The sequence below is a fragment of the Pelodiscus sinensis genome, chromosome 1 (assembly GCF_052426305.1).
Source record: "Pelodiscus sinensis isolate ZL-2025 chromosome 1, ASM5242630v1, whole genome shotgun sequence".
Taxonomy (NCBI): Eukaryota; Metazoa; Chordata; order Testudines; family Trionychidae; genus Pelodiscus; species Pelodiscus sinensis.
This window is the reverse complement of record NC_143052.1, coordinates 91,985,873-92,004,144: the sequence shown is the minus strand read 5'-3', so window position 1 is coordinate 92,004,144 and position 18,272 is coordinate 91,985,873. Positions and strand designations below refer to the sequence as shown.

Genomic DNA, 18,272 nt, shown 5'->3' with positions numbered 1-18,272 from the left:
CCTCAGGAAGGAGCATGCTTTGCTCTTTAGCCCTTAACCTTCTTTCTGCAAATCAAATCACACCCTGCCCCAATATGAATACATTTAGGACAGATGTGTCCAAAGTCCCTCCTTTTTTCTGCTCTGAACACTTCCTTAATGTACCATTAAGAAAACCATTGCATAATGTATGAACTTAAAAATACATATCTTCTAGGGCAGCAGAAATTGACTTCCCTCATAAGAAATAGATCCGCCAGAAAGTACCATATTTTATACCGAGACAGATTTTCTTTGTCTCGGAAGTTAGGGAAAAACTAGGCATGGCGTTTGTAGGGCCAAAGTGTATTTCCCCTTTTGTTAATTTCTTGAAAGTTTCCATTTTTTCTCTTGGCTCATCATGTCTCCAAAATGACCTGGCTGAGAATCTCTGAACTCTGGTTGTATTGGCCTTGAACATTTTATTGGCCTTGAACATTTTCGGTGAGGTTAATGGGAAACTAATATTGCATTAAAAAAATTACAGTGAAGGATGTTAAGATTGCAAAGTTAAGCACTGAATGGTTAGGAAATGCTAGAAAGAATATTACGTGTGCAACTTAAATCAGGCCCCCTTGTGCACAGTGATATCCCAGTGCTCCTAGGCAGAGGAACAGACATGGGGGCTCTGTGCACTGCTCATGCCCCAAGCACTGGCTCCACAGCTCCCTCTGGCTGGGAACCACAGAGTCACCTAGATGTGCCTCCATGTAGGAGCAGCAGAGACATATCCCCGCTTGCGGGGAGCTTCCCGAGGTGAGCACCGCCTGGATGCGGTACCCTAAAAGCCATCCTGTGCCCCAACCCAGAGACTGCTCCTGCACTCCTTATTTCTGCAACCCCCCCCCCCCCCCACCAGAGCCCACACTCCCTCTCACACTTCTTCCGATTATCTCTTAGTTAACCAGAATATTTGACTAAACAGCCCCTCCGTCCCAGTATGGCAGATAACAAAGCTTTTGCTATATTTTGTTTTCTCCTCTTTGGTTAGTGTGTGATCCCAGACCTTATTTTCTGTACGCTATTTAAACCCTGCTCTGAAGTCAGGTATTAATTTACTTATGGGCTTCTCTCTGGCATTGATCACTTAAGTATCTGAGTGCTCTAATGAATTTATCTCCACAGTACCCCTGTGAGAGGAGTCAGTGTTCTCTTTTTACAGACGGAGAACTCAGGCACAAAGACATTAATGACAAAACTATCCACTAACTGGGAGCCCACTTTGAGATGTACAATAGTCTGTGTCTTCAGAGTGCTCAGCTCCTACTGACTCCAGGTGCAGTTGTGAGCACTTAGCACTACTGCAGCTCAGGCCAAGTGTCTCAGGTGAGGCACCCAGAAAAGGAGGAACACACAGCTAATGAAAATTATTAAGGATGGGTTACACAAAGGCACGTAGGTTCCAGTTCTGGCTCAACTCAATGCGCAAAACTCCTGCTGAATCTCATGGGTGCGCAAACTCAGCTCCTGCATTTTCAGAGTAAAAGTTCCCTTGGAGCCTATGTTCCTTTATCTGGGCACGTGCGCTGCTGTCTCCTGTCAAGCATCTGGATGCCTATCTCATGCCTCGGCGGCAGAGCGATTTGTGAACTGGGAGGATAGACATTCAGCCACCTAAATTACGTACCAGGCCACATCCAGTAGGCATGCTCAGAAGCCACCTTACCAGATCAGGTCCTATTCAAAATAAGGGGGGAGCGTGGTGATGGTGCTGCCAGTGCTCACCTTGTAACTTACAGTGCAGTGGTTAGAGCACTTGCCTGGGAGGCAGGAGATCCAAGTTCAAATTCTCCCTCCCTGCCAGAGCAGGTGAAAGGAGGCACCTGTTCAAATCCTATTTCTCAGGAGAGCCCTTTCACCACTTAGAGGGCAATCTGATGTGGGCTCCCTCTGTCTCTCCTGTTGAAATTGTTTCAGTTTGGAAAACTAATGAAAGAGTGGCTGGTGCAGGAAAACTGTCCCCTCGGCCTCCCATCTCGCAGGGAAAGCACTGAACTACATTCTCTCTCTCACTGGCTGCTGAGTTTAGGCATTGCTGCCTCCTCAGTGTGTTCACATGCACCTTTCCTTTGGCATCTCCCACTGGCTAGCTTGAGTGGCTTCCCATTTAGCGTGCTCATTTGTGTGGATCACATTCATCAGAGCCCATCTGTCTCAATTCATTGTGTCTGGAGCCCAGGCCCCTGTCTTGGCTTGGCGAGTATCAAGTGCTGTTCCTGTGATTCTGTAGCATGTAAGTTAAATGCTGTGACACTTAGCAATGTAATGCCCAAGTCCCTTTATGGATCCCACCCTGAATGACTTGTTCTGTATCACATAGGAATTCTGCGTTACAGGCAAGGGAAGAATTCAGTTCCCTAGAGCAGCATTTAAATTGCCTAGCTCTCAAGTCTTTTCCCTGCAGTTCCTCACCTCTTTCACTGTGCACAGTGATCTCAACAAATGAGGCAGGAAACTAAGGATAGCAGCATCCATTCAGTGCACAGCCCAGATGAATTTCCAGAGCACTGTGTCTATTCAATGCACTGAATAGAGTGATGATCTTGTGGAAATAAGAGTAATGATCATGAGATTAAAAACTGTATCATGATGTATGTGCATGGGGGGGAGGGCAAATTACAGTTGCACAGGTAACCTTAATTCTGGCATTTCCTATCTTGAGTGCTTGATTTCGCAACATAGGTCTCTTGTAATGTAATTTTCTGGTTTTGTGGGGATTTTTTTAAAGCAAACTGACAAACCAGAAATGTGTTCTCATGGAATCGTATTTGCACCCACATGATTCTTCAGCAGTGTTAGAATCTTTTGGTGCACCAGACAGACTTCAGTCACCTGAGCTAACAGTACCTGATAGCTGTAGTAGGCTGTTATCCTCTGTTTGAGGCAGCATGAAGGGTGTACTAGGTGCATATTTTTCCAGTGGCTTTCACAGCTGTTTTCTCACATCAGAGAAATGTTGAGACTTGGGCCTCCTGGATTCTAGTCCACGTTCTGACATGAGTGAAATCTAGTGACTACAGGCCCGTCTTCCCCAATCACAGTTCCCTTCCCCACCCCCAGTTCCTAATACCTGTCCCATCACCCTCAAGTCCAGCTCCTCTTTCCTTTGTGCTCTAGTCAGTCTGCAGCCTTCCCTTTGCGGTCTGGATGCCACCAGGGGGAGCATTGAGAACACACAACAGACAAGCTCCCTGTGATTGGAGCCACAGTGGCCACCAGCAGCTAGGAGTCCTGTTTAGTTCTAGCATCCCAGGAGTAGGAGTGCAAAGTAGAGAGATTCTCTGGAGAATTTAGCTAACAAGTTCTAACATGTCTCAGCTGTGTGCGTGTGAACTGAGACTTTCAGGGAGTCATTACTTAGCCAAATTGAGTACATTTTCATAGGGATAGCAAGAAACATCCCTGTCACAAGGGCAGCCCCTTGCCAAATTTCAAATCCCTGCTCCAAAGTGGGGAGGTGACCCAGCTTCTCAACAAAATTGACATATGAATTTTTTTGATATGAACAAAATGTATTTTATCCTGGGCTCTTAGAAATGGCTGAAAACTTCCCCCCAAAAAATTCAGCCTGAGGCAGATGCGTGGCATGTGGAAAATTTCAGCCTGATTAAACGGGTAAAGTTTAGCAAAGTTATAGGCAACTGAAAACAAGGTTGTGTGACATTCCTGCTATAAGACCTTACTCTAGGCATTGCTACCTGCACTGCCGCTAGGGCTGTAGGTGGGGTGTGCACATGTTCCCACATTAAGACAGGCAGGGAAATGGTTAACAAGGGCTTGTTTAGAACCTGCTCCTGCTCCCTTGGAGTCAGCAGGAGTTTTAACAGTGACTTGGATGGGAGCAGGGCCAGACCCTTTGTGCAGTAGTATACAGAGAGTGTCATGGAAGGGCCCTGAGGGCCAAAGAAAGTGCCTTCCCAGGAAGCACATAGACAGCAAGGAGGAGCTGAGCTGCTGGCCCTCTTCAGATGGGCTCATACAGCTTATGAGCATCCCTGTCAGCTGACAATGGTCTGTTTTCTAGTGGCTCCTACTGGCCTCCTGTTTATTGGAAGGGGAAGGGGAAGGAGGAGGCTGAGTCTAGCCCCAATCATGGTCCCCTGTGTGCTCAGCATTAGTATGACAGGATGCAGTATTTTGTTTCTCACCCTCATGTTATATCACCCCCTTTCCTGTGAGCCATGTGCGGGGCCAGATGTTCAGGTGAGCCCTGAGCACTGGTTACCATCTGGGCAGAAAGAGCAGTTATAATTGTCATTTCTCAGGCTGAGGGAGGGGACAGCTTTCTTTTTATTCTAGCACAGGATTTTGTCTTTCCTTTCTCTTCACCCTGGACTATTCCTCCTTCCCAGGTGAGGATGATTTAGAGGCACTGAAGGCAAAGAACATCAAGCAGACAGAACTGGTAGCTGACCTTCGTGAGGCGATTCTGCAGGTGGCACGGCACTTCCAGTGCGTGGATCCAAAGAACTGCAGCATTGTGAGTGGGGGTGCACTGCACATGGCTAAATTTGAGTCCCTTATGCTGCAGGGCTATGGCCAGGTACCCCTACTTGCAGGGAGAGCTGCCATGGGTGGGATCTGTGTGTGGCACATGGCCTGTCCCAGGTGAAATAGGGGAGCCATGCTTGATCCTGGAGCTAGCAGAGCTAATCTGCCTGCCAGGGGAGAGGGGGAGAGCTGTACTGACCTGGGGGGAGCACCCTGACACATCTAATCACCTGTGAGTCACCCTCTCATTGCTCCTCTGTGCTTCTCTGCTGCACCAACCCAGGACTTGACTCCAGATTACACCATGGAGAGCCACCAGCGGGACCATGAAAACTACGTGGCATGTTCCCAGAACCGCCGGCGCCGAGCCAAAGCGCTGCTGGACTTTGAGCGCCATGACGACGATGAGTTGGGCTTCCGCAAGAATGACATCATCACAGTATGAGGGTTGGGGAGGGGAACCCTTGGTGTGACGCAGCCTTTCTGCTCCTATTCAGAGAGTGCATGTTACAGGCACCCACTTCAAGCCACCATGTGGGGCGAGTGTTTCATCTCCCTTAGAGCCTCCTCTCTGCTGGAACTGGTTAGTGGGTCACCCTAGCTGTCAGTCCCCACTCCCCCAAGAGTGACAGCAGATAAGATTTGAACTCTGATCACGGTTAGCTCAGTGCTTTGTGCCAACAGGGCACTGGCCAGCCCAACCATCACCTCAGTGCATCCAATAGCATGGAAAACTTGGCTCTACCTCCTTGTGGCCCAGAGTGGGCGAGGGAAGAAGGGAGGGAAAACCCACTGTCTATCACAGTGCTAGAATTTGCTGCTCTGAATAGCTGTCAGGTGTGGGGTGTGCTGTGTTGGCAGCCTTGCCCTGCACCCGCATTGTGGGAAGAACCAGCTTTTTACACCGTGGACTGGGAGGCCCATAGAACCACCACTGGGGAAACAAAGGGGAGGACGACATTGGCACAGCAGAGGGTCATCATTTAACTCAGTGGTCACCAACCAGCAGATCGGGATCTACTGGTAGATCTTGGAGCCTCTGACAGATGATCCTGACTGGTTTGGCCAGGAAGCTATCAAGCACAGCACTTCAGTTGCCCCTCCACCCACTGCACTGCTGCTCCTGTCCTCTACATTGGAGTTGCCCCCCTGCTTGCTGTGGGAGGGAGTAGAGGGGGGCGCTGATGTCAGGGTGTCCTGTACCCTATCTCCACACAGAAGGGGATAGAGAGGGCTTGGCAATTCAAATGTGTCACACTCTCACATTGTGTGTGTGTTTGTTCATTCTCACAAACACCAACTGTCCTTCACTCCTCTCCTGACCCAACACATATGTGGGCGGCTGTTGTTACTTTTTTTACTGCCTGCAAAGTGTGTTAGTTTTGGTTTTGGACTGGCCTGTGCATTTCATAATTTTAATTTCTCTTATGCTTAAATTTAATTATTTAAGTTGTGAGTTCTAAAATGCAACTCCCAGGGATCAGTGATGGGGAGCTGTGGCCTGTAGAAGCTGTGGGCTTCATGCCTGTAGATGAGGGGCAGCACATGGTGCCATGGAGCCACATGCCAGCTGCTTTCAGGAGTGGTGCAGGGCCAGGGCAGGAGTAAGCCTGCCCTAACCTCACTGCTCCACCATCCGGAAGCCGTCTCAGTTAAATGGTGCCCAGCCTGATGCTGCATCCTGAACCCTTGTCCCAGCCCTGAACCCAGCGTTTTGCCCCAGACGTGAGTCCCCCTGCACCCAAACTCCTTCCAAAGCTTGCACTCTGAAACCCGCCTGGATCCCAAGCCCCCACTCTGGGCTAAGCCTGGAGCCCCTCCCACACGCCAAACCCCTTGGCCCAAGACCAGAGCCCCCTGAGAAAGGCAGAGCAGAGGGTCGCCACATGCTGTCCTTGCCTGCAGACAGCACTCCTGCAGCTCCCATTGATCAATAATGGGGAACCTCAGCCAGTAGAAGTTGTGGGTTCATTGCCTGTAGATGGGGGGCAGCACATGGTGCCATGGAGCCATTGCTGTACATGCCAGTTGCTTTCAGGAGTGGTGCAGAGCCAGGGCAGAAGTAAGCTGTCCTTAATCGCACTGCTCCAGAAGGTGTCTCAGTTAAATGGTGCCCAGCCAGAGCCTGCTTCCTGAATCCCTGTCCCAGCCCTGAACCTCCTCCTACACCCAACCTCCTGCCCCGGACGCGAGTCCCCCTGCACCCAAAGTCCTTCCCAAAGCTTGCACCCTGAAAGCCCTCCTGGACCCCAGTGCCTCACCCTGCACCCCAACCCTTTACCCCAGCCTGGTGAAAGTGCATGAGAATGGGGGAGGAAGAGGGATGGAGTGAGCCAGGGTGAGGCCTCGGAGAAGGGGTGGGAAGGAAATGGGGCAAGTGTATTTGGGTTTGAGGTAGATCTTACATTGCACTTACATTGAAAAAGTGATCTTGTGTTCAAAAAGGTTGGAGACCGCTGCTTTAACTTCTGTCCTCCCAGCCTTCCGAATGCCTTTGCCTTGTTCCCAGGGTGCCTGGGTCACGCATGCTAACCCAGAGCAGCCCTTTATCCCCATCTAGTGGCTATACCACATAAAGCCATGGCTTCAGCTGCTGATCTAGTGCAGTAGTTCTCAACCAGGAGTCCAGGGCCTCCTGGGCTGGGGGCCGAGAGTAGGTTTCAGGGGGTCTGCCAAGCATGACTGGCATTAAACTTGCTAGGGCTCAAAGCAAAAAGCTAAAGTTCCACCATTTGGGTCTCAAGCCAGAGCAACTTTGTTTTGTGTTGCTCTCTACAGTTTGGGGCCCCAGGCATCTGCCTTCTTTGGAAACTCCTAACACCAGCCCTGGCCTTTATATGCAACAAAACAGTTGTGGAGTTTTTATAGCGGGGGTGGGCTCAGAAAGAAAAAGGTTGAGAACCCCTGATTCAGTGGATGTGGTCCTATAACTGAGATGGTAGAGACTTGTGCTTTTAAATTCAGGGGTCCAGGTTCAATCCCCACAAAGAACCCGGCTATGGGAACTGTTACTGATATCTGGGCAGCTGTAATGAAAGTTGGTCAGTGACTTGAATTTCATTCAGTTCCCCATCACTCTCTGGTGGTTGAGAAGAAAGTGGTTCCTTACTCCACCTCACTCGCTCAGAGGTGACACGATTTCCATGGCAATGCATCCTGCCTTCCAGCAGGCCTGGAGCTAGAAAGAGAAAGCCCGATGCTGCGCTAGTGCCAACCCCACTATGCCCCCTTGTGAGTCAGTATTTGTCCCTCTTGTAAATCGTCATCTCTCCTCTTTGTTCTTTCAGATCATATCCCAGAAGGATGAGCACTGTTGGGTGGGGGAGCTGAATGGACTGAGGGGTGAGAACAGACAAGGCCAGTGTATGGGGGTGGGAACTGATGGGGAATGCTGGATGGGGGCCACTAGATATGGGGAGTGGAGTTGCTAATATTCCACAGATGCTGCTGTCCTCAGTGATAGCTCTGGCATCTCTGCCCTCCCTCAGGGAGCCATGTGGGTTTGCCTTCCGCTGAAACCCTGTCCTTGTAGCCAAAGGCTCTGCTGGTCCCCACTCGGGGAGCTGCCTGGGAACACACATCCCATCCCAGTGCACAGCTAGCAGGAGAGAGGGGTGTGGAGGTGGACTGGGGGGTGTGACTCCTTGCTAGGCATGCTCATTAGTCCTTGCAGAGGCAGCGACCCCAGTGCACGTTCAGTCAGGGTGATGATGCTCCAGGAGGCTGCTCTGGAGCATGGGAGCTGGTGCTGTCTGAGCAGCTTGTAAGCTATTTGGATTTCTCAACACATGCACAGAGGCTCCAGTGCTGCTGCTTTTCTTCTCTGGGGTGGGCCCATAGACCCTGCCAGGGGCCACTGGAACCCACCACTTTTCTCCTCCCTTCCCCAGGACCTGCAGCCAGTGTTCATTCATGTCCATGTGGGGGTCTCCCAATGTCTCTGTCTTAGGCTCACCTTTTTTCTCCTCTTTCTAGGTTGGTTTCCTGCAAAATTTGTGGAGGTCTTGGATGAGCGGAGTAAAGAGGTAAAAATTCCTGTATTTTGTAGGTCACCTTGCAACCCTCCTGTCCTTCTTAACAAAACTTGTGTGCATCTTCCCTGCTACTGTCACTGCTAGCTATCAGTTTGTATGCCAGTATTCCTCTGACCTACTGGCAGGGGATGCTGGAGAGTCACAGGATGGGATGGAAGGGAGTCTTGTGTAGTGCCATTGGCCTCTACAACTACAGTCTGGCCCTAGAAGAGCCCAAGAAGTGGCATCTGCAAATATTACAAAGTCTGAATTTTTCTGTAGCGCCTCTTACCCCAGAATCCGTTGTTTCAGAGCTGTGAAGGAATGATACACACATGCAGGGATGGCCCTGTGAGGCAGGGAAGTCACTTCCTCTTCCCTATAAAAGATGGGAGCCTGAGGCACAGAGTAATGAATTAACTTGCCCAAGGTCACCCAGGCAGCCTGTGCAGAGTCAGGATTAAGTCCCACATCTCCTGACCCAGAGGCCTGGTTGTAAAACTCAAAATCATCCTTTCAGGGGCCGGCAGATGCACAGCTTCCCTCAGTTCAGAGTCCCTGCCTGGAGAGAGGTGGATGGGCTGCCCTGAGTATGGCTGGGGAGGGAATTAGCTCTGCAAAAGAGAGAGCCCTCAGCAGTGGTCAGTGAGGGCATGGGGAGCGGGCCCTGCCAAGAGCTAATTCTGGGTAGAACTAGTCTCGCTCTCCAAGACCTGCTAGTCTGAACATTGGTACATCCCAGCAAAGCAGGTTCTGAGCTCAGGCACCAGCTTCCAGTCCCTGGGGCTGTCAACTCTGAGTGGCATAGGCGAGTAGTTAGAGTGGGTGATGAGAGATGAGGGGGTCTGGGTAGAAGGGCTATGTCTGGAGAAGCGATGTGACCATGTGTCCCCATCCCGTGCCTCTTGTTGGGGGGCTCTCTCCCTCTGACGGCTAAGAGCTGACTCCTTTCATTCCTCAGTACTCGATTGCTGGCGATGACTCGGTCACAGAGGGGGTGATGGATTTGGTTCGAGGAACACTCTGTCCAGCACTGAAGTCCATATTTGAGCATGGGTTAAAGAAGCCATCCCTGCTGGGGGGACCCTGCCACCCCTGGCTGTTTATCGAAGAGGTGAGAGTAGCGCTTTGGGTAGCGGGGTGTAGGGATCGCGGGGCTCTGGCCCAATAGGGCTACAGGAACACAGCCTTCTTTCAGCCTTTTTCCCTGCTGGCTACCCTGGGGCAGGCCTTTGGGTCTGTCCTATCTATGTGGGGATGGGGCGCTGTTGCTGCAGGTTCTGCATGTGAGGGCTGGGGCACTATTAACAGCCTGTAGCTCTGACTGCCCCCTCTCCCCATCAGGCCGCCGGACGGGAGGTGGAACGAGACTTCGACTCAGTGTACTCCCGCCTTGTACTCTGTAAGACTTATAGGTGAGGCTGCTCTAGTCATACTGACAGGCTCGCATCCCTCTTCCCCAAGTCATAAGAACATAAAAAGGGCCATACTGGGTCAAACCAAAAGTCCATCCAGCCCAGTATCCTGTCTGCCGACTGTGGTCAATGTCAGATGCCCCAGAGGGAGGGAACACAACAGGTAATCCTCACGTGATCCCTCGCCTGTCACCCACCTCCAGAGAAACAGAGGCTAGGGACACCATTCCTACCCATCCTGGCTAATAGCCATTGATGGACCTAACCTACATGAATCAATCTAGCTGTTTTTTGAACCCTGTTAAAGTCCTAGTCTTCACCATATCATCTGGCAAGGAGTTCCACAGGTTGACTGTGCAGCGAGTGAAAAACACCATCCTTTTGTTTGTTTTAAACCTGCTGCCTATCCATTTCATTTGGTGATCCCTAGTTCTTATATTGTGAGATTAAGTAAATAACTTTTCCTTATTCACTTTTTCCACGTCAGTCATGATTTTATAGAGCTCTGTCATATCCCCCTTAGTCTTCTCTTTTCTAAGCTGAAAAGTCCAAGTCTTTTTAATCTCTCCAAGTCCTCCCTGTCAAGTCTGCACTCCTCTCTCCCGTCTGGGAAGGTCCCATTTCCCTTCTGGGCCATGACATGTTGCCTCTCCTGAGCAGGCACACCTGGTAGTGCTAGTGGAGCCATGCTAGCACCAACTGCAGGGGGACTGACAGGTGATCCTGGTTTCTAGAAAGCCCTAGTTCCCATGGATTATGGCTGTGGCTGTATCTCAGCCCCTAGCAATGGCCTGCATTGGAACCCACAGCCCTGGTCTCCTATTAGCAGCTGCTGAGCTCTGTATTTCTCCCAGCACCGTGGCTCCTGTCTCGTGGAGCCTGTTGAGCAGCGTCTTGCCTAAGTTGGCAGGTGGCTCTGTGTAAGCTGAGTCTCTGCTTTGCTTCTCTAGGCTGGATGAAGATGGAAAAGTTCTGACTCCAGAGGAGCTGCTTTACCGGGTGAGTAACTGGCCCCGCCCGCATAGGAGCCTGAGGTGCCCAATTTGGTTGGACGGGTTCCTGAAGATTTGTCACATGACAGAATCTTTAATTCCTGGAGACTACAGGCCAATCCTGGAGGGTTGGCATCCCCTGGCCAGACCCATCCCTGCTCCTTCCCCTGGTCTGCACAGCCAGTTGAACCACTCTGAGCCTCTCCCAGCAGGTGGTGCTGTGAGGAAGGAGCTGTTGGCCCTTGCAGCTCCCACACGGTGGGGTAAAGGGTGCTTGGGCTGTTGGGGATTCACGGCTCCTCTGATGGCACTGAGCAAAGAGAAAGTGCGGGGAGACATGCACTAGGCTGTGTAGCTGTAGCAGCTCTCCCACGAGAGCCCCCCGTGGAATGTAGTAACCACGTCCTCACCGCCCAGCAGGCAGTGCAGTCCGTGAACATGACGCACGATGCTGCGCACGCTCAGATGGATGTGAAGCTTCGCTCCCTCATCTGCGTTGGACTCAAGTGAGTCATTCAGCCCCCTTTCTTGAGCATTGCTGTAGTGATGGGCTTGGGGTGGGCTGGGAAATGGGAGTGAGTAGGAGGCTGGGCTTGAAGTGCAGGGCAGGGGCCAGTGTGGAGTAGGTGGGGAGGCAGCTGCGGATTGTGGGGTGCTTGGAGCCAGCTTGGTCAAGCTTGGATCACCAAAGTCTGTTCTCCCTTAAGTGGCCACCAGCGCTGGCAGGGGCAGAGCATTGGGCAGAAGCCAGTGTCTTATTTTCAGCTACACTTGACCCAAGGGAGTAATTCCCTGTTATCGTCCTTGCTTCTATAGGGGAAGAGACCTGGGGGCTGGGGCTGGATTGGAAGCTGGGTGTCCCAAAGGGAAAGGCCACCAGCCCCCTGATAAGAGCCCTGGCTGCTAGTGACTCTCCCCTCCCTTCGTGCAGTGAGCAAGTCCTGCACCTGTGGCTGGAAGTGCTGTGCTCGAGCCTGCAGACAGTGGAGAAATGGTTCCATCCCTGGTCCTTCCTGCGCAGCCCTGGCTGGGTGCAGATCAAGTGTGAGCTCAGGTGAGTGGAGTCCCCAGTGCTCAGCCACCTGCTGCAGCACCCTACAGGCCTCTGCTGGCCCCTTGCACTGAGCAGTCTCTGGCTGTTGTGCTGCCATTTGTGTAACCTGCCACAAAATAGCCCTGTGTGTGTCACACCCGCCTCCTCACACAGCTCTGCCAACAGAGCTGCACCCCGCTCGAGGGGATTTCCTCCCAATGCCCTTGAGCAGCAGCTGCTGTTTACACTGATTGGTGTGAATCGGGACTCACTCTCACTTCCTGATTAAGAGCAGGGCCTGGTGAGAGTATGTGGGGGAAGCAGCAGCTCCACCTGAGCCATTGCTGCTCTCAGGCCTCTAGCTGCTTTGCCCTGAGCCTGCTGTAATGGAGCAACCCCCAAAACCGCTCCCAGGACCCATCCTCCCCTAGTGGGCAGGCCAGTGTGAATCCAGCAGTGCGGAGGAGCTGCTGACAGTGCCTGTCCTGGAGCCTCAGCCAAGAAGGGTTAGGCTCAGCGACTGGAGGCTCAGGTGAGGATCAGCCATTGAGCTAGTCAAATCTAATGGCAGGGCTGACACAAACTGGATGGCTTCTCTCCTTCCCCATCCACACCTGCTCTTCTGGGGGAGCAGCAGGTCGGTTCAGGGTCCCCCACCCCCAGCACGCCTGTCCCCTCCAGCGCTGCCTGTGAGGAAGGGACATAAATCAGTCCCTGGGAGCTCTGCTGCTGGCTCAGGGACAGCGCCAAGCCAAGCATGTGTCAGGGACACAGGTTCCATTATTGCCTCTGGCACTGCTGCTGCCACCTGTCGCCCTCCCTGGAGCCTTTAACCAACCTGTTGCTCCCATGCCCCTTCACCCTGACTGGAGTGCAGCAGCTTCCCCTCTCAGGAGCCCTCTTACCATGCTGCAGCACAGGGTCTCCCATTCTTCTTGGGATGTTCTTGAAGCCAGGGAAAGGGATTCCCCTGAAGAGGCATCAGCTGTCTGCATGTAGCTGTTGCTTTGCTCCTGATACCACCCCCTGCACTTCAGTCCAGCTCACAAGTCGGGACATGAGAGCAGAGTCCATTGTAAACTCAAGCTGTGCAGCATTGTGTGGTGAGAACTTTCTAGCCATCACTGGGGTTCCGCTGGCCAAGTGCCAATGAGGAGAAGCACCACCGGCTGAGGCTGAGCCCGCAACGGCACAGACAGGACATGCGTGGGGAGCTGACGTCCAGGATCAAATGGCAGGAGTTGTCTGTTGCTGTGTAATGAAGAATTTTCCCCAAACTCCTTCTCTGGCTCCCTGGGTTTGGTACAGACATGGTGGGGCGGCGGGAGACAAAGCAAGCTCTCCTCAGAGCCCCGAGGCTCTGTCAAATGAGTGAGCCTCTGTGAAATTCTAATCCCAGCGCTGCCACTGTCAGGCCTTGGCCAGCTCACTGATTCTCTGTTTCTCCATACAGAGGGCCCACTGGGTGGGTGAGAGTAGGCTCAGTGCTCTACCTTCTCCTCCCCCCGCTAGGCAGACATTAGCTATCTGTGGAAGGGCTGGAGGATCAGCTCCCACACTTTCATTTGACACTAGTGTGAGCTCAGCCTCCACTGGCTCTCTCAAGGCATGTGTGCGGTAGGGATGTTACATTTAGTTTAATCAACTAATTGACTGGTTGATGGATTAGTCGATAAATGGGGGGAGCTGCAGGAGGGTTAGCTCCCGCCCAGGAGCTAACCCTGCAGCGGCTCTGCCTTCTTAAAAGTATTAAGAGCCTAAAGAGCAGCAGGGGGACCCAGCATGAGCTGGGAATCAGCCATCCCAGCTCGCGCCAGGTCCCCCCCATTACGCTTCTGATTTTTAAATGTATTAAAAGTCAGCAAGCTCTTAATGCATTTAAAAAGTGGAGGTGCAGCGCCTGGAACTGGTTGTGAGCTGGGAATCAGCTGATTCCTGGCTTGCGCCTGGTCCCTTCTACCCCTTTCCCCCTGTGGAGACGGTGCTGTCAGCTCTTAATACATTTAAGGGGCTGAAGAGCAGCAGGAGGGACCCAGCACAAGCCGGGACAGCTGATTACCAGCTTGCGCTGGGTCTCCCCCACTGTGCACCAGTGTTTTAAGAGCTCTGCTTTTAAGCTGGCTCCCCCGCCCCAGCACTGGCTCCTGTTCCCAGGGAAGTGATTAGTGTGGAAGGACTAGTTTAATATCCGGTAAGTTTTGCTTATCGGATAGTCGACTAGTCGCTTACATCCCTAGTGTGCAGGCCATGGGATGAGGCAGAGGACAGGGCAGAATGACAGGTTTCCAGGGCCAGAAGTGCCCCCCACACTCCAAGCTCTGGACTCACTCGCCACTTGGCACGGCAGTGCTGAGCGGAGATCTCTCTCCCTCTGCCAAAGAGCAGCTGCAGAAGTCTCCAGGATGTATTGGGCTGGTCTGGGCCTGCTGCACCCTCCCCCTCTGGTCACATGCAGCTCTCTGTTGGGTGATGGCGGGGTCCCAGAGCAGCGGCTTTTGTTGTTAACTTCCTATTGAGATGCTTATTATTTTGGGCTTCCTGCAGACTCAGGTAGATTTCTCTGCATCAGTTGCAGTTAGGTCGCGTTTCAAGCTTTTTCCCACTGCCTAGGACTAGCCGCTCTTTTTTATTTTTTTCCCAATAAAAGCTGCAAATCTTAGTTGCACTCAAGGATGGTTTTGTGAGGGCGTAACCATTGCCTTGTATTGCAGGGTCCTCTCCAGGTTTGCATTCAGTCTCTCTCAGGACTGGGAGCTTCCTATAAAGAGAGAGGTGAGTGCCGAGGCTGAGAGTGGGCTTGGGCCCCCTTCCTCCCCAAAGCAGCCTGCCCTCCCTGTTTCCTGGCATGTTAACCAGCCCCCATGCTGCAGGCAGCACTTCATTCCAAGGGGGCTCGGCCAGAATTGACACTGAACTTTGTTGCCTGGTCATCTCCCTGCGCTGAGCGCCAAGGAATGGTTTCTTCACAGCGGAGCAGCTGCCACCTCCCGAGTTGGCGGCAGAGCCAGGGCAAGGCCCTGCAGCTGCACAAGGGCCAGCAGTGCCTCCGATTAGAAACCCACCAATCACCAGCAGCATCCTGGGTGTTTGAAAATAGGCTCAGCTCCTGCCCTCCTGGTGGGGATAGTCAGGGTGGAGCAAACTGCAGGCTCTTTCCACCAGGGATCCCTCTAAGCTGCTCAGAAGCACAGCCCCACAGCTGCTTAATCAGCCCCGCCCAGTCACGTAGCTCCGAGACCCTGACTGGGCAAGGCTGTTTAAGCAGCTGGGGGGGGGCTGTGCTGCCGTGCACCTTTGAGAGAACCTTGTTTATTCATACCCCCAAGGGGTGGCTTCTGTGCCTGCTTCCTTCTCTCTTGGCCAGAAGATTGAGCAAGTGACTGCTGGAGAACAAGGTTTCCACTCATGCAGCTGCACCAGCAGCAAAGGGTCGGAAGCAGGTGCTATAAGAGTGCCAGTTACCTGTTCCCACTATACCCCAGTCACACTGCAGGTTTGAGACACTGGGCTTGGTAGGTGCAAGAGGTTGGGTGAGGGCAGCAGCTCCCTCCAAAAGTCACCACCCATCTCCCCGACCTGCAGTGCTAGAGGCCAGTAGTACCTGCATGTGGCTGCTTAGTAATTTTTGGCCTTTTCTGTCCTGCAGGAGAAGGAGAAGAAGCCACTGAAGGAAGGAGTGCAGGACATGCTGGTGAAGCACCATCTCTTCAGCTGGGACATAGATGGCTGACCTCACCCACTCCCACTGTGGAACTTCTAGACTGCCACATTCAGCACACACTCTCCTTCCTTCCTTCCTTCCCCCCATCCCAGCTGCTCTCAGTCCAGCTGAAGTGACAGCCATACCCACTTGTTTGTCACAGGGTGGCCAGGCACGGCACTGGAGGTAATTGAGGGGTGTGTGTGGTCTCCCAGGCAGAAATCCTTCCCCCTGTCTGCAGTACACCCTGCACCAGCTGCCCAGCTCTCAGCCCCATGTGTTTCCTTGCCCCCAGCTGTAAGCACTGCTCTCGGGTGGAGGAGCTGTGTTGAATTCCACTGGCCAGATCTCTAGCTTCCCGTGTGGCCCACCCTGCTCCTCCTCGGGGAGAGGGCTCTTGTCTGCCTCATGCCCCCTCTCACCAAGTAGTGAGTGGATCTTCATGTCTGTACAACATTTCCAAGTGCCACCATAGCCCAGAATGTGAAGGCAGCGGCAGCTTCCTTTGGCTGCACTTGATAACTGCAGGGTCCATGGGGGTAGGGTAGCTCCGAATGAGACCCAGTGTTTCTCCTCAGCTTATGGTAGGAAAAAGCTTAGAGGCTGAGCAATGGCAGCAGAACCTCTTGCTGACCTGCGCTCGCCCTGTCTCTTGTGCTGTGGGAGCCTCCCTCTGCGGAGGGGAGGCTGGTTCTGAAATTGTTCGGCAGGGCTGGGGACACACCATTTTTGTCTTGTTGCCCTAGCACTGGAAGAGACAGAGGGTGGATGTGCCTAAGGGACCAACCAGTTAACAACTACAACTGCCTTAGGGGGTGGGGTTTTTCTCAGAAGTGTTGAGTTGAGCCCCAATTCTCCCCTAGCCTGTGGGAGGATCATGCTGTCAGTTTAGCCTTGAGCTGTGTTAAATTAACCAAAAAGATGTAAATTATCTCTAGACATATCTGTATATTTTTGGCATCATCTTAGCTCAGGAAGTGGGTTCGGGCCTGAGCTGGCTCAGGGAGATTAACTCAGCCTCTGCCCTGGGGGAAGAGGCTGAGGACTGTAAGTCAGGAATGGAGGATCACTACTGCAGTAGGGTAGCTCTGTTCAGTGGAGTCTGTGACTATCAATGAAAGCACTTGTCTGTGAGCACAAACTACTGATGAAATGACACTAGATTCTTACTTTCCTTTAGTCTTTGGGATTGTAAATAAAGTGCATCTTGGGAGAGTTTTGGTGGTTTTCTCCAGCAGGGGATTTGGGGTGGGGGTGGGGGGGGGGGGTGAGCTTTCATTGGCTTCTGGTGCTCTTGCAGTTGCTGGGGATGTTGAGATTAATGCCTGCTCTCTGTGTCCTGAAGAGAAAGGAAGATGCTTTACAGAGCAGAGAACTGCTCTTAAGTGATCCTGAAATGCTCATCTCTTTTGTCCTTGCCTCCATCTGAACTGGGTCTTAATCCTTTTCAACTTGGGTTGGAGATAACAAATTGGCACAGGCTTCAATCTGCTAGGGGCTATGAGATTTATAAACAAAGACAATTGCATCCCCACACCTGGGTGGAAGGGTGCCCCTCTGTGTTGCATAACAGAATATACAAGTTTGGGAACTGCATTAGCACCAATTTCTGCAGCACAACGGTAGGGCCAGGAAAGATGAGGTAAAGCCTGGCTTGCTGATTGAGGCAGGAGTCAGAACCAGCTCTGGCAGGTGGGGCAGGAAGCAGCAGCACCACCACCACCAGCGAGAGCATCCTGGGACAGAATATTCAGGGTGCCTGTAATAGTGACTATGCCACAGTTAAACTGTACAAATACAAATCACATCTCCTGCTACTTATCAGTGTAAAAAGACACAGCAGGTGAATCCTTTCTGAACTTTTTCAGTTGGAGAAAAAAGGGGGGGGGGAGGTTTTTGGCAAGGCAACAACGCTCAATGTAGAGAAGTGGGTAAAGGAAACAGATTCCAGGGCCAAACACAGTTACACCCCATTCCTTCTAAGGTGCCCTCTGTACTAGGAGGGAAGCAAAGGAAGGGTTGGCCACTCTCGGAATAGTGTCCCAAACCCAATCAATCTATGGACTCCTAAAGAAGGTTGGAGAGAAATCAGAGGGTACGAAGGAGCACACGACACGCCAGCCTGTTTCTACTCAAGTGCTGCTCTACAGGAATGGATCCATTTACAGCACAGCTTCTCTCAGGAGCTGAATTCAAGATGCACCATCCCTGGGGCTACTCCACTGTAGGATGTGCATACGTCCTTGACTAGAGGCTGTAAACAGTTTTACAGTGCCATGTCTTGAGCTCCAGGTGAGAGCATACAGGGAGGCATAGCCCTGCTGCTGTTCCAGTTCCTTTTCAACTATGACACATGGAAGGTGAGCAGCCAATAAAGCACCAGTGCGCATAAAACACCTTGAAGAACTCAAGTTACTGTACACATAGGTAGCCTGTGACCTGGGGGATGGACCAGTGTGGGAGACTCCCATGCAGATGTCAGTATAGAAATGGGTGCTGAGAAGGTGGCAGACTGGTGACACCCAAGGTACAGTCAGCTATGGATGCAGGTTGCGTGGTGTAAAGTTGGACAAAGAGACGGTTGCAGCCCTGCAGATGGCAATGTCCTTA

The 18,272-nt window shown here is 52.2% G+C and overlaps 1 protein-coding gene across 6 annotated transcripts in view; it reads left to right on the top strand.

Moving 5' to 3' along the window:
- Positions 1-16,877, top strand: part of SGSM3 (small G protein signaling modulator 3) — a 55,979-nt gene extending 39,102 nt beyond the window's left edge. For all 6 annotated transcript variants that reach the window (XM_075913324.2, XM_075913316.2, XM_075913307.2 and 3 more), the window contains 11 exons: positions 4,371-4,498; positions 4,793-4,948; positions 7,797-7,851; positions 8,485-8,534; positions 9,484-9,636; positions 9,867-9,937; positions 10,888-10,936; positions 11,350-11,435; positions 11,861-11,983; positions 14,674-14,734; positions 15,609-16,877. In XM_075913324.2, coding sequence (XP_075769439.1) covers positions 4,371-4,498; positions 4,793-4,948; positions 7,797-7,851; positions 8,485-8,534; positions 9,484-9,636; positions 9,867-9,937; positions 10,888-10,936; positions 11,350-11,435; positions 11,861-11,983; positions 14,674-14,734; positions 15,609-15,692 — 1,016 coding nt within the window. In that variant the 3' untranslated portion in view covers positions 15,693-16,877. The remainder of the gene's footprint in view (positions 1-4,370; positions 4,499-4,792; positions 4,949-7,796; positions 7,852-8,484; positions 8,535-9,483; positions 9,637-9,866; positions 9,938-10,887; positions 10,937-11,349; positions 11,436-11,860; positions 11,984-14,673; positions 14,735-15,608) is intronic.
- Positions 16,878-18,272: the final 1,395 nt, after the last annotated feature.